Below are 14,569 nucleotides of genomic sequence, written 5' to 3'. Positions count from 1 at the left end.
CCTGCAGTAAAAAAAAAGTCAATTGCAAAAAAACAACTAGCTTATAAATAGTTATTTTATAGCAATTGTAGGAAATAGAGCACTTTAAGCACACTGGCGAATAACTAACGTCTAACTACACCCTAAGTCATGCAGAGGAATCCAAAATTGGTAAAGTTATTTAAAATGTCAATGTGGCAACACGGGTGGCCATGACAACTATCAGCTGTTTTATGCAAGCAAAAGAAAATTAAAATTTGCAAAAGTGACGCGCATTTGTGAAAATTTTAAATCAATTATAAAAAAGTGAGTATTAAAAGGTAAAATATGTTGAAAAAAGGTGCAAGTGTTAGAAATCAGCGTAGGTTAGTAAAAAAACAAAAAGAAATTTACTTAAATAGGCTAACAGTGAGTGATGCAACAAATGCAGTAACAGCGCCAGCTGCATCGGCATTTAATGATTCGGTGCCTCATTTTTCCGGTCATGATTTTCACTGTGAACTTCAAAACACTGAGCCACAAAAATCTTTAAAAGATAAGCTACAAGCCTTATATTTTAAATATAATCCCTCGCGAAAGTTCTTCGAAGAGCTTTTGCAAATCTTAAATGAGGAAAATTTAGATGTTCCTCTAAGCACTTTTTCTTTCGAGGAGAATGCATCTCCCGTGGATATAAAATCAGTTTCCCCTGGTTTTTATATTCATTTTGGTTTGGAGAAGCAGACTGCAAAAGCTTCGGAAGTAATTTCGACATACGAAGAGATCTTGTTCGATATGAATATTGACGGACTTCCATTGTACCGCAGTTCCAAAGCACAGTTGTGGCCGGTTTTGGTGAAAGTGGTGAACATACCAAATATCTCAGTTTTCCCTATTGGTGTGTATCTGGGTAAAGCCAAACCAGACTGTATTCAAAGTTTTCTTGCGGACGTGGTTAGTGAACTTAAAGATTTGTTAGAAAATGGGTTTGTTATTCAAAATAAATCGATTAAAATTAGAATCAGAGCCATCGTTTGTGATGCGCCCGCTAAGGCCTTCGTTTGTGGAATTCCTGGCCACACTTCATCTCATGGATGTTCGAGATGTGTCCAAGTTGCCAAAAAAATAAATAACGTGCTTACGTATTCTCTTCAGAGCGGCGAGCTCATAAGTGGAGCCGACTTTTACTCTAGGAAATATCCTAACCATCACAAAAAAATTTTCTTAAACAGAAAAACTCCTTTCGAAACTTTGCATATAGATATGATTGATCAGATCCCTTTGGATCCAATGCATCTCGTGGATCTTGGGGTGATGAGAAAGATGCTGCTGCGATTAGTAGACAATAAAATTTGTGCAAGAATTAGTAACTCTAATAAATTAAATATTTCTGCACATTTAAAATCGCTTGGTGCATATATTCCCAAAGAATTCGTTCGGAAACCACGACCTTTCGATGAACTTGTACACTGGAAAGCCACAGAGTTCAGGCAATTCCTTCTGTACTCTGGTATTTTAGTTTTAAAAGAAAATGTTAGCGATGATTTTTATCACCAGTTTCTTTTACTACACATTGCCTGTAGAATGCTTTCTTGCCCAAGGACTTGGGAAAAAAATATTTCTGTAGCTCACAACATTTTGCAACTTTTCGTTCAAAATTTTCAAATAATTTTTGGCGAAGACAGCGTATCGTATAATGTGCATGGGTTGCTTCATTTAAGTGAAAACGTTAAGCATTTTGGGCCCTTATACAATTTTTCGGGGTATGATTTCGAAAATTATTTGCAAAAACTTAAAAGTTACGTTAAGAAACCCTCTAAAATTTTACAGCAAATATTTAAAAAAGTACAACGCGAACCCATTTTGCAGCCTACTAAAACGCACAAATTAAAAGAAGTAAATGGACAAATAATAGGTTTTGATTATGAATTCCATTTAAGCACGCAAATGTCAAATAGCTTTTGCTGTCTTAAGCATAATATACCAGCAAAAATAGTGGCGTTCGAGATGGACTCAGGTTTGGTAATTCTAGCAAGGAAATTAGTAAACGTTAGGAGCTTCTTTACAGAGCCTGTTGATTCTTTCTCTTCCCTAGGTATATGTATCGCTGATTATGACACTTCGCAACCTATATATAAATACAGCATTCAACAAATTGATTATAAACTCATGTGTCTCCCTTATATAAATCAATTTCTTTTAGTACCATTGTTGCATACATCAACATATTCACAATGAGTCGAAAAGTCAACTTTATTCAGAAGAAGAAGCCTGCAGTGGATCAAAACATCCCATTTAAAGGTACATACATACATATTACTTTCACTTTTTCCAACCATGTTTTTAAAAATAGACTTAGACCAATTTTTGCAGTGCCCAGTTAACTGACATTATTCAGTTATTCACTTAGGGCATTACATTTTTTATATCTATATGCATACATCTATAAGAATAAACATCTTATTTCTTTTTCAGAAAATAATAAATGCGAAAACTGTATAGATTCCAAAATGCTTCGCGAGGAAATACAAGAACTTAGAGGTAATTTGATAACGATCATTTAACATTATATTATTATGCCTCTTTTTCACACGCATATGCGTTTTCGCTTAAATTTTGTATGAAAAGATAAGCGCACAAATTTAATTTTCCATGGAAATGCATAAAAAAAAAAATAGGCATAATAATCACATAGGTATATATGTGTCTAAATATTCTAAACTATGAAAATTTGTATTCATTTAGGCGTTGTAGAAACTCAAAACAAAATTATTATGCAGACGTTGGCAGAACACATCATATTACTAAAGCAAATTATATACCAAGATTCAATTTCGGACGATATGCTGAAATCTTTTCCTTTGAGGTCATTAGACGAGTTGAAGGAAATAGATGAAAAAATATGCCAAGATAACAAAGCAGTTTATGTAAGTTATACATGTATCTGCATAACCATTGTATGTACATATGTATGTAACTTTGCCTGTACAAATGTATGCAGAGCAGTAGTATTGTTGTCAACTATTCGAATAATTCAAGGTTCGATTCGAGCTCAAGGCCAGAACAATAACTTTTTTCTAATGATAATTATTGTTATTTTTTAATTTTTCTAAATTTGAAAAATTGTATTTTCGAAGGGTGCTAAGCCGTCATCATCAGTACGCGTTCTACTTACTATTGTCATATTGTTCGAATTTTTTATAACTGTCGAATAAAAAAAAATTTTTTTGAATAGTCCCACCCTTTTGTTTACATAATAAATTTGTCTCATGTCTTTGGCAGATCAAAGCGCTAAAAACGCTACTGAAGGGGAAATTGACAAAAAAAATAGATAACGTATTCAGCACCGAAGTCATCATCGCCATTAACATAGATGGAATCCACGGAAAGCAAGGACTAAAGCAATATCGGCAGTTCTTCGATACTTTATTAGGTAACGTAATTTTTATTTACATATTAGCCTTAATAATTAACAATAATGTTTTTTTCATACAGCTGCAATTGATAGTCCGGATCCAACTACTGAACTCCGGCGTGCGTTTGCTGTAACAAAAAAAAGATACTTTCACAAAGTATCTATACGAAAAGCTGCGGAGAAAAAGCGTAACACCGAATTAACTTCGTAAACACTTTCTTTTATTCAGGCATGCTTAACCAACGAACCGATATCATTTCGTTACGATAATTAACGTTAATAAACGAAACAAAGTCATTTCGTTTCGTTTATTAACGTTAAAAACGTCAAATTAGCGAAATGATTTCGTTTCGTTTTCTGCCATATCAAAACGAAATCAAATCGTTTATGTTGATTATTAATTTAAAACTATGCTGGCAAAGCTGATTGATGGCTGAGTCATTAAAGGTGAAAGCATTCGCCAAGCTGATTGCAACTTTTCTCATGAATTTTGACAGTACGAACATTTCTCAGAGTATTTTTGACATTACCACCAACGAATTACACAAACAAATTACATGGAGTTTGTGTGTGTATGTGCCCTCGTTGTTACCACCTTACGGCTTCACCATGGCTATAGCATTGCCAGCACAATTCAAACATAAAGTATCACGTTTTTGTTAACGTTTTTAACGTAAACGAAAGCTTTTCGTTTCGGTTAAAAACGAGATACAATTTATCTTGATAATTTCTTTATCGATAATATTTCGAAGTGTTTCAACGGAAACGGTGGAAATTTTTTGATAAACGATTAGCTTAACGTTAAGGTGCATCCCTGCTTTTATTCTAATTTTAGTTATTATCATACATATCGTTACCCTAATATAGAAAGGACCTAACACATATTTTATTGCTTTCAAATTTAATTCTAATTTCAAATTTAATTTAAAATACATTCCTATGGCTCATTCCATTCCGCGCAGGACATGATTTTTGATTTCGATGAAATTTTAATATGTTGTTCTTTGGTCAAAATAATGAAACACGGGCTTTTTTTGATTGCCTTAAAAAAATTTCTTTTCGGATTTATCAGCAATTGAATTCCATAAAATGCAATGGGTATATTATTCATCCATTTTTTCAACTGTCAATAACTTTGTCAAAAATTAACCGATTCTCTTGATTTTTTCTTTGAAATGTTCGTAATTATAGTTACTTTTATATAACTTTATAAACAATAGCATATAGTTTTAAAACAAATTTTTGTTTAGTATTTAGTAAAAATTTATGTCTTTTTTCAAAAATTAAGTTCTCAAAAAACGTTATCTTTTTTTGATTAAACTTTTTCTATATTGAGTGAACAGTTCATATTTTAACTTGGCTAAATATCCATTAGCCAAAGCTCGTTGTTTTCGAAATATGAATTTTTTAATATTAAACTTTTTTCGCCATATATTGATGCAATACAAATCAGCATACAAGGTGACCAATGCCAAATGCTGAAAATTAATTAAAATATCACATTTATTATCACAGTTATTATTTTTTAGAATTACAGTGATTTTGTAACAGGGCATGGCAAAGGCTCTTGTGACGGTATTGGAGGCTTAGCGAAATATTTTAATATTAAAAAATTCATATTTCGAAAACAACAAGCTTTGGCTAAAGGATATTTAGCCAAGTTAAAATATAAACTGCTCACTCGATATAGAAAAAGCTTAAACAAAAAACAGTAACCGTTTTTTTGAAATATTAATTTTTAAAAAAAAAGTCATAAATTTTTACTAAATACTAAAAAAATAATTTTTTTAACTATATACAATTGCTATAAATTTATACAAAATTAAAAGTAATAAGGAACATTTCAAAGAAAAAATCATGAGAATCGGTTAATTTTTGACAAAGTTATTGACAGTTGGAAAAATGGATGAATAATATACCCATTGCATTTTATGGAATTCAATTGCTGATAAATCCGAAAAGAAATTTTTTTAAGGCAATCAAAAAAAGCCCGTGTTTCATTATTTTGACCAAAGAACAGCATATTAAAATTTCATCGAAATCAAAAATCATGTCCTGCGCGGACCGGGTGTCTTGAAATGGAATGAGCACTATCCATTTTCAATTATTACTACTGTTTGTCAAAAAATAAATACACAACAAATTTATTATTTAATGTTAGTAAGTAAATAGATTGGCTTTTTATTTTTACGTTACAAAAATATATATATATCTATTTTCAATTATTATTACGGTTAAACAAAACCTTAATACATTAAAAAAATGTATTTATTTATTTTTGTAAGTAAATATATTGAATTTTTATTTTTACGTTAATACATATACATATTTAGTTTTTATAAATATCAATGAAAATGAATTTAATAAATAAAATGTAAATTTTTATAAAAAAATTACTTTTTTAATAACGGGTTTACATCTGGTTTTTAGCACCTATTAATAAACTACCATCTTTCTAAATAGCTTATATGTAGTATCTAACACACTAGGTACTAGCTGGTTTAAAGGTGTGGGTTTAAATCTGATGTTTAGTAGATACTAAGAAGCTACCATCTTTCTGATAAGTTTATATATATTTTCAAACAAACTAACTACCAGCTGGTTTAAATGTAGTCAAAAAGTAGCCATTGGCTATTTTTTGGTTGAAAAGTAGTTAGTTAGTAGGTGGTTGGTATCTCATGCAGAGGTAACCATAACTGTCCGGATTCCGGCCATCGTCGAACAAAAATAGTTAGTCCGCGTATATGAAAATTTACAGTAAATATACAGCTCTAGTTGATTGGTAAGCAACTTAAAGTTACTTTTACGTTAGATACTTCTCCTGCAGGATTTAATTAAAATTAAATGCAACGGCGACGGGTCCCACGTATGCAATAAGGTATATGTGGGGACAACTAAATCCAAACTAAAGACAAGGATTTCCGCTCACAAATCAAACATAAAAAATAGGGACCACACTAATGATAACAAAACGGTCCTCACTCAGCATTGCAAAACAACTGGACACTCTCCGGATTTCGATGAGGTAGAAATTCTACAACAAGAAAAACATTATACGAAACGCTATATTTTGGAGATGCTTCACATAATCAGCACACCCAACGATAAAAGAATGAATTTTAAGTCAGACACAGACCAATGCGCTCACGCATACAGACAATTGGTAAAGCAAAATTGCAAAAATTAATGCTGAGAGTGTTATACAACAACATTTACCTGGTGGGAATTTAATACATACTTATGCTATGGGTGTCGCTCACAGTTTAACTTTTTATGCTATATTGTTGTTAGTTAAGAATTTTGTTTATAATTACGGTTCTTTATTTGTTTACTTTTTATGTTTATTTTCGTTTTTGTCATATCAAATTTTAAATTAGTCGATCTGGTACATCCAACGATGTAAGTCAAATGTATACATGTACTTTTATGTTTTTTATTATAATATTTGTATTTTTGTATTTCTAGTCCTGAAGATGACTTCTAATTGAAGTCGAAATATCGATAAATAAAAAACGACAATATATAACATATACAAATCAACAGTTTTCTTTGTTTGTTATTTAATATTGTATGGCCTCGAGCTCGACAATTTACAAACATTTTTACAAACTAAAGGCCAAAATACCAACAAAAAAATTATTTATATAGGATAGGATATTTAATTTACGATAAGGAGTTAAGTTCGAAAATGAAGATAATTTCGTTATACCTAAACTAGGTGTTATTTGTTTTAGCAGTGTTTTGTGTTCGTTTCATAGAAAACAAGTGTATAGAAGGGAACGGCGCCTTTTTTAATTGGAACGAAATAACCATTAGAGTTAGTCAACTCGAACGAAAGTTATTATTAATGCTTTATTTTAATTGAAGTTGTTATAGATATTGTGACGAATATTAGCATAACTAAGTGATATTAAGCAGCCACTCGTATGTACGTAAACAAATCAATCATCATTTTAAACACATACATACAAGGAAACGGAGAGATACTCACAAAAACATGTAATCATCAGCTGAAGTAGTCGTCACATATATACACGCATATGGCTACAAACTACAAATATACATGTATATGGCTGGTAACCAAGCATGAAGTTCGCGAAATTACTAGACCTTAGGAGAAATGGGTGAGCGAGGAAACCGAGAGTATAAAAGCAGCGCAAGCTGAAGCATGACTAATCAGTTTTGATTTAAGCACGCTATTAGTTGTGAAGTATAAGTGTTATTGTGAAGTACTCTCAAAGTAGTCTAATACTGTTTTCACACAGACGGCTTATTGAATAATAAAGGCTGTTTTCTACATTAAGACGCTTATTGAGCTCAATCTTCCCTACAAAATTCGAATCTATAATTATTTCATTAGTAGCTAATCGAATGCCTAATGAAGTGAAAAGCACAATGCAACTCTGTTAGGAGCGTTCAGTTTCTTAGTTTTTGGTGTGTTCAGTGCTTAAAAATGTCATTGTCTGCATGGCGGAACGATACAAGGTGGCCGCATCGAACAGCTGATTATAACCTTTTTTTATTTGATTTGATACATCAACTTCCGGCGCAGTACGATTTTGACATTTGTCCGTCGAATTTACAAAAACAAAGTACATGGAATTCTTATTTATGTATGTAGGTATGTCACCATGCTGCCACCTTGTATCGTTCCGCCATGATTGTCTGTCATATAGCATTGTCATTTTATTCGCTTGACATTTCATCCTTCATACTAATCGAGCAGTTACTTCTGTGTGAAAGCAAACAATTTACGATTTCATTAGAAGGTGAAATGAGATCATTAAGTTTCTGTGTGAAAACAGTATAATAAAGACCATTTTACATTATTGAGTATTGGAGTTATTTATTCAACAGTTTTGCGATTCGAACGTTAGCAGAAGGTTTGGAATAAGCGAAATTTCTCAAAATTCGTTACAAAATTAATTAAACATACTTATATTTTTATATAACTTTATTTTAAACTTCAATATATTATATTCCTAGGCCTTAGTTTACATATAACAAGATTATCTTCATTTTCGTACTTAACTCCTAATCGTTAATTATATAACTAGATTTCCCATATAATTTTTTCCTTCGAAAATCGGTAATTATTATCAAATTTTAGAGATACGGACTTTCTTGTTTTTCATAGAAAATGTTCCACCCCTTGAGTGTAATCTCTTATTGGAAGCACAAAATAAAAGAGAAAAGTGAAAATTTGGCATAAAATAATCTAGTTCCCGGAATGGATCATATGTGAACACGTAGATTATCTATAGACGATTTATTGTAGATTATTGTAAACGTGTTCTAACACTCCAAAATAATGTGTCGAATTGTTTTGGTAGGAAAATACTTAAGGGAGTGGGCCAAAGTTCTATAGGTGGACGCCTTTTCGAGAATTCGCCATAAAGGTGGACCAGAGGTGACTCTAGAATGTGTTTGTACGATATGGGTATCAAATTAAAGGTATTAATGACGGTTTTAAAAGGGAGTGGCCCTTAGTTGTATATGTGAAGGCTTTTCGAGATAGCGACCAAAATGTGGACCAGGGTGACCCAGAACATCATCTGTCGGGTACCGCTAATATATTTATATATGTAATACCACGAACAGTATAACTGTCATGATTCCAAGGGCTTTTGATTTCGCCCTGCAGAACTTTTTCATATTCATCTACTTAATATGGTAGGTGTCACACCCATTTTACAAAGTTTTTTCCAAAGTTATATTTTGCGTCAAAAAACCAATCCAATCACCATGTTTCATCCCTTTTTTCGTATTTGGTATAGAATTATGGCATTTTTTAAATTTTTCAAAATTTTCAATTGTTTTTATTTTTATCGTTGATAAATCATTCAAGGTTCGAATCGAGCTCAAGGCCAGAACAATAATTTTTTTTCCTAATGATAATTTTGTTATTTTTTTAATTTTTCTAAATTTGAAAAATTGTATTTTGTGTTTGGAATAGTAAGTAGAAAAATTTTCAGACAATTTAGCTATACAGCGGTTAGCGCAGCATGCCTAAAGCGTACTGATGATGAAGGCTTAGCACCCTTCGAAATGGATCTATCTGCGCAGCTATGGCAGGTTGTCTGAAAAATTTTCTACTTACTATTCCAAACACAAAATACAATTTTTCAAATTTAGAAAAATTCAAAAAATAACAATAATTATCATTAGAAAAAAAATTATTGTTCTGGCCTTGAGCTCGATTCGATCCTTGAATGTTTCAAAATTTTCGATATCGAAAAAGCGGGCGTGGTCATAGTCGGATTTCGCCCATTTTTAATACCAAGATAGAGTGAGTTCAGATAAGTACGTGAACTAAGTTTAGTAAAGATATATCGATTTTTGCTCAAGTTATCGTGCTAACGGCCAAGAGGAAGGGCAGACGGTCAACTGTGTATAAAAACTGGGCGTGGCTTCAACCGATTTCGTACATTTTCACCGAAAACCGTAACCGGGATAGAAGCTATGCCCTTACCAAATTTCACAAGGATTGGTAAATTTGGCATTAAAAGTATTCTAGACAAATTAAATTAAAATTTGAAATTTTCTTTTATTTTTGTATTTTGTTGCTGGAGTTGAATGTTGGTTGACATAATTTACTTATATACTGTAAAGATATTCAATTTTTATACTCAGTTGAGCAGAGCTCACAGAGTATATTAAGTTTGATTGGATAACGGTTGGTTGTACATATATAAAGGAATCGAGATAGATATAGACTTCCATATATCAAAATAATCAGGATCGAAAAAAAATTTGATTGAGCCATGTCCGTCCGTCCGTCCGTCCGTCCGTTAACACGATAACTTGAGTAAATTTTGAGGTATCTTGATGAAATTTGGTATGTAGGTTACTGAGCACTCATCTCAGATCGCTATTTAAAATGAACGATATCGGACTATAACCACGCCCACTTTTTCGATATCGAAAATTTCGAAAAACCGAAAAAGTGCTATAATTCATTACAAAAGACGGATAAAGCGACGAAACTTGGTAGATGAGTTGAACTTACGACGCAAAATATAAAATTAGTAAAATTTTGGACAATGGGCGTGGCACCGCCCACTTTTTAAAGAAGGTAATTTAAAACTTTTGCAAGCTGTAATTTGGCAGTCGTTGAAGATATCATGATGAAATTTGGCAGGAACGTTACTCTTATTACTGTATGTACGCTTAATAAAAATTAGCAAAATCGGAGAAGGACCACGCCCACTTTTAAAAAAAAATTTTTTTTAAAGTAAAATTTTAACAAAAAATTTAATATCTTTACAGTATATAAGTAAATTATGTCAAGATTCAACTCCAGTAATGATATGGTGCAACAAAATACAAAAATAAAAGAAAATTTAAAAATGGGCGTGGCTCCGCCCTTTTTCATTTAATTTGTCTAGGATACTTTTAATGCCATAAATCGAACAAAAATTAACCAATCTTTTTGAAATTTGGTAGGGGCATAGATTTTATGGCGTTAACTGTTTTCTGTGAAAATGGGCGAAATCGGGTGATGCCACGCCCAGTTTTTATACACAGTCGTCCGTCTGTCCTTCCGCATGGCCGTTAACACGATAACTTGAGCAAAAATCGATATATCTTTACTAAACTCAGTTCACGTACTTATCTGAACCCACTTTACCTTGGTATGAAAAATGAACGAGATCCGACTATGACCACGCCCACTTTTTCGATATCGAAAATTGCGAAAAATGAAAAAAATGCCATAATTCTATACGAAATACGAAAAAAGGGATGAAACATGGTAAGGTAATTGGATTGTTTTATTGACGCGAAATATAACTTTAGAAAAAACTTTATAAAATGGTTGTGACACCTACCGTATTAAGTAGAAGAAAATGAAAAAATTCTGCAGGGCGAAATAAAACACCCTTAAAATCTTGCCAGGTATTACATATATAAATAAATTCTCGGTATCCAACCGATAATGTTCTGGGTCACCCTAGTCCACATTTTGGTCGATATCTGGAAAACGCCTTCACATATACAACTACCACCACTCCCTTTTAAAACTCTCATTAATACCTTTAATTTGATACCCATATCGTACAAACTCATTCTAGAGTCACCCCTGGTCCACCTTTATGGCGATATCTCGAAAAGGCGTCCACCTATAGAACTAAGCCCCACACCCTTTTAAAATACTCATTAACACCTTTCTTTTGATACCCATATTGTACAAACAAATTCGAGGGTCACCCCTGCTCCACCTTTATGGCGATATCTCGAAACGGCGTCCACCTATGGAACTAAGGAATACTCCCTTTTAAAATACTCATTATCACCTTTCTTTTGATGCCCATATTGTACAAACAAATTCTAGGGTCAACCCTGGTCCACCTTTATGGCGATATCTCGAAAATGCGACCACCTATACAACAACCACCACTCCCTTTTAAAACCCTCATTAATACCTTTAATTTGATACCCATATCGTACAAACACATTCTAGAGTCACCCCTGGTCCACCTTTGTGGCGATATTCCGAAAAGGTGTCCACCTATAGAACTAAGCCCCACACCCTTTTAAAGTACTCATTAACACCTTTCTTTTGATACCCATATTGTAGAAACAAATTCTAGGGTCACCCCTGGTCCACCTTTATGGCGATATCTCGAAACGGCGTCCACCTATGGAACTAAGGATTACTCCCTTTTAAAATACTCATTAAAACCTTTCATTTGATACCCATATCGTACAAACGCATTCTAGAGTCACCCGTGGTCCACCTTTATGACGATATCTCGAAACGGCGTCCACCTATAGAACTAAGGCCCACTCCCTTTTAAAACACTCATTAACACCTTTCGTTTGATGCCCATATTGTGCAAACGTATTCTAGAGTCACCCCTGGTCCATCTTTACGGCGATATCTCGAAAAGGCGTCCATCTATAGAACTTAGGTCCACGCCCTTTTAAAATACTCATTAATACCTTTCATTTGATACAAACGCATTCTAGAGTCAACCCTGATCCACCTTTATGGCTATATCCCTAAATGGCGTCCACCTATAGAACTATGGTGCACTCCCTCATAAAATACTCTTTAGTGCCTTTCATTTGATAGACATGTCATACAAACACATTCCAGGGTTTCCCTCGGTTCATTTTCCTACATGTTATTTTCCCTTATGTTGTCACCATAGCTCTCAACTGAGTATGTAATGTTCGGTTACACCCGAACTTAACCTTCCTTACTTGTTTTGTTAAAATTTAACTTTTGAAAATTTTTTTTTTAAGTGGCCGTGTTCGTTATCCGATTTTGCTAATTTTTATTTAGCAAATATATAGTAATAGCAAAGAGCATACATAATAAGAGACGTCAGTTCGTATGTTTGATATCAAACACTCGCTACAAAAGATTGTGGTTACTGACAGTTGCTTCCCACTTTTCATTTTAATTTTCGCCGCATGTAAAAACACTAGAGCAGTGTAGCCAGAACTTTTTTGCAGAAAAAAAGCTATATGGACAAAAATTAAAGGCTAAAAGAAGCGAACTAAAATTTTTTAAAGCTAAGAATAAATATAAATAAATGTAAGGCGCGATAACCTCCGAAGAGATTTTAGGCCGAGCTTCTCTTCCAATTTGCGTCGGGCTCCTTTTTAATTTTTCCTACAAATTGGCGGGACTGGACCTACTTGTTTTATGCCGAACGGCATCTGCAAGGCAGATGAGCTTTCACTGAGAGCTTTTCATGGCAGAAATACACTCGGAGTGCTTTCCAAACACTGCCGAGGGGCGACCCTGCTTAGAAAAATTTTCTTCTAATTGAAAAAACTTATTTGTAAAATTTTGATGTTGCTTTGTCCGGGGCGTGAACCCAGGATCTTCGGTGTGATACGCGGAGCACGCTACCATCACACCACGGTGGCCGCCACTTAGAATAAAAGCAAAAAGTTAAAAGGCAACTTGCCCATATATATAAATAAGACCCAAAATATTTCAATATCACAGTGCTATTCATCATCTGATATATGAAAATTAATTAGATAATTTCTCATAACAAAGTCGTGGCAGCATACAAATTGTGGCATAACAAAATCGTGGCAATATTTCTTACAGAATAAGAAATGGAGTACAAATCCAGCCATTTTGCAGAGTGACAGGTGCCTAGTTCAAGTCGATTCGCTTGAATGCACTAAATGTAAAATTTTGTTTTCAATTAATTTTTTCGCTGGCCATCTTATTGGCTCCATCAATGGCAAGCTTTATAAAATTACCAAGAGGCACACGTAATTTTGAAATAAATTTTTAATTTAATCGATGGAAATATCTAACCACCAAAACAAGACATCTCGTTCTGACAAGTCCGTTGTTTCGTCAACTATCTACAAAATGTGTTTTTTGTAAAATCCGACATTACTCCTTTATGTACCGGAATTGCCTTTGTTCTGCTATAATTAAATGATTGGACGATTTTTGAATCTGTGCAGTCGTGAAAAAGACAGAAATATCAAAATCGTGGCTACTTGCTTAAAAAGCACCAAAATTGACAAAAAGGTACCAGACCAAACAGAGTCCGAAGTGGCAACCGTGGTTTTCGCCGTGTTTTTGAGGACAGCCTTAAAAAGAAATGTCAGTAACCACAATCTAAATCAGCGAGTAGTTTGGGTTCGAAGCAAACATGTTAAGTGATGTCTCTTGCTGATTTATCCTCTTTGGTAATAGGAGCAACGTTCCCACCAAATTTCATCATGATATCTTCAAAGGCTGCCAAATTACAGCTTGTTAAACTTTTAAATTACTTTCTTTTAAAAGTGGGCGGTGGCACGCCCATTGTTCAAAATTTTACCAATTTTCTATTCTGCGTCATACCTACCAAGTTTAATTGCTTAATCCGTCTTTGGTAATGAGTTATCGCACTTTTCAGGTTTTTCGAAATTTTCGATATCGAAAAAGTGGGCGTGGTTATAGTCCGATTTCGTTCATTTTAAATAGCGATCTGAGATGAGTGCCCAGGAACTTACATACGAAATTTCATTAAGATACTTCAAAATTTACTCAAGTTATCGTGTTTACGGACGGGCGGACATGGCTAAATGAATTTCTTTTTTCGCATTTTTGATATATAAAAGTCTATATCTATCTATTAGTTTGTGCCGTTACGGATTACCGTTATGCAAACAAAATTAATATACTCTGTGAGCTCTGCCCAGCTGAGTATAGGTCTCGATTACGTGGAGAGA

At 33.4% G+C, this 14,569-nt stretch overlaps 2 protein-coding genes across 11 annotated transcripts in view; one reads left to right on the top strand and one right to left on the bottom strand.

The window, feature by feature from the left end:
- The window catches only part of Smurf (SMAD specific E3 ubiquitin protein ligase), a 59,644-nt gene that overhangs the window by 26,749 nt on the left and 18,326 nt on the right, over nucleotides 1-14,569 (bottom strand). The window lies entirely within an intron of this gene.
- LOC137247247 (uncharacterized) lies at nucleotides 69-3,584 on the top strand. Its single transcript, XM_067778357.1, has 6 exons — nucleotides 69-285; nucleotides 2,162-2,259; nucleotides 2,434-2,499; nucleotides 2,704-2,885; nucleotides 3,241-3,391; nucleotides 3,454-3,584. Exons 2-6 carry the CDS (start codon nucleotides 2,193-2,195, stop codon nucleotides 3,582-3,584), a joined length of 597 nt encoding a protein of 198 aa, XP_067634458.1. The 5' UTR covers nucleotides 69-285; nucleotides 2,162-2,192.

Source organism: Eurosta solidaginis, chromosome 3 (assembly GCF_040869045.1).
Source record: "Eurosta solidaginis isolate ZX-2024a chromosome 3, ASM4086904v1, whole genome shotgun sequence".
NCBI classification, from domain to species: domain Eukaryota; kingdom Metazoa; phylum Arthropoda; class Insecta; order Diptera; family Tephritidae; genus Eurosta; species Eurosta solidaginis.
Note: the sequence above shows the minus strand (reverse complement) of the source record. Positions and strands in the feature narration are given on the sequence as shown.

Bases quoted from the DNA above. Each gene is read 5' to 3' on its own strand.
- LOC137247247 (XM_067778357.1), top strand. From the start codon at position 2,193: ATGAGTCGAAAAGTCAACTTTATTCAGAAGAAGAAGCCTGCAGTGGAT. The intron at 2,886-3,240 runs GTAAGTTATACA...TGTCTTTGGCAG, and splicing joins AAGATAACAAAGCAGTTTAT to ATCAAAGCGCTAAAAACGCT. The intron at 3,392-3,453 runs GTAACGTAATTT...TTTTTCATACAG, and splicing joins GTTCTTCGATACTTTATTAG to CTGCAATTGATAGTCCGGAT.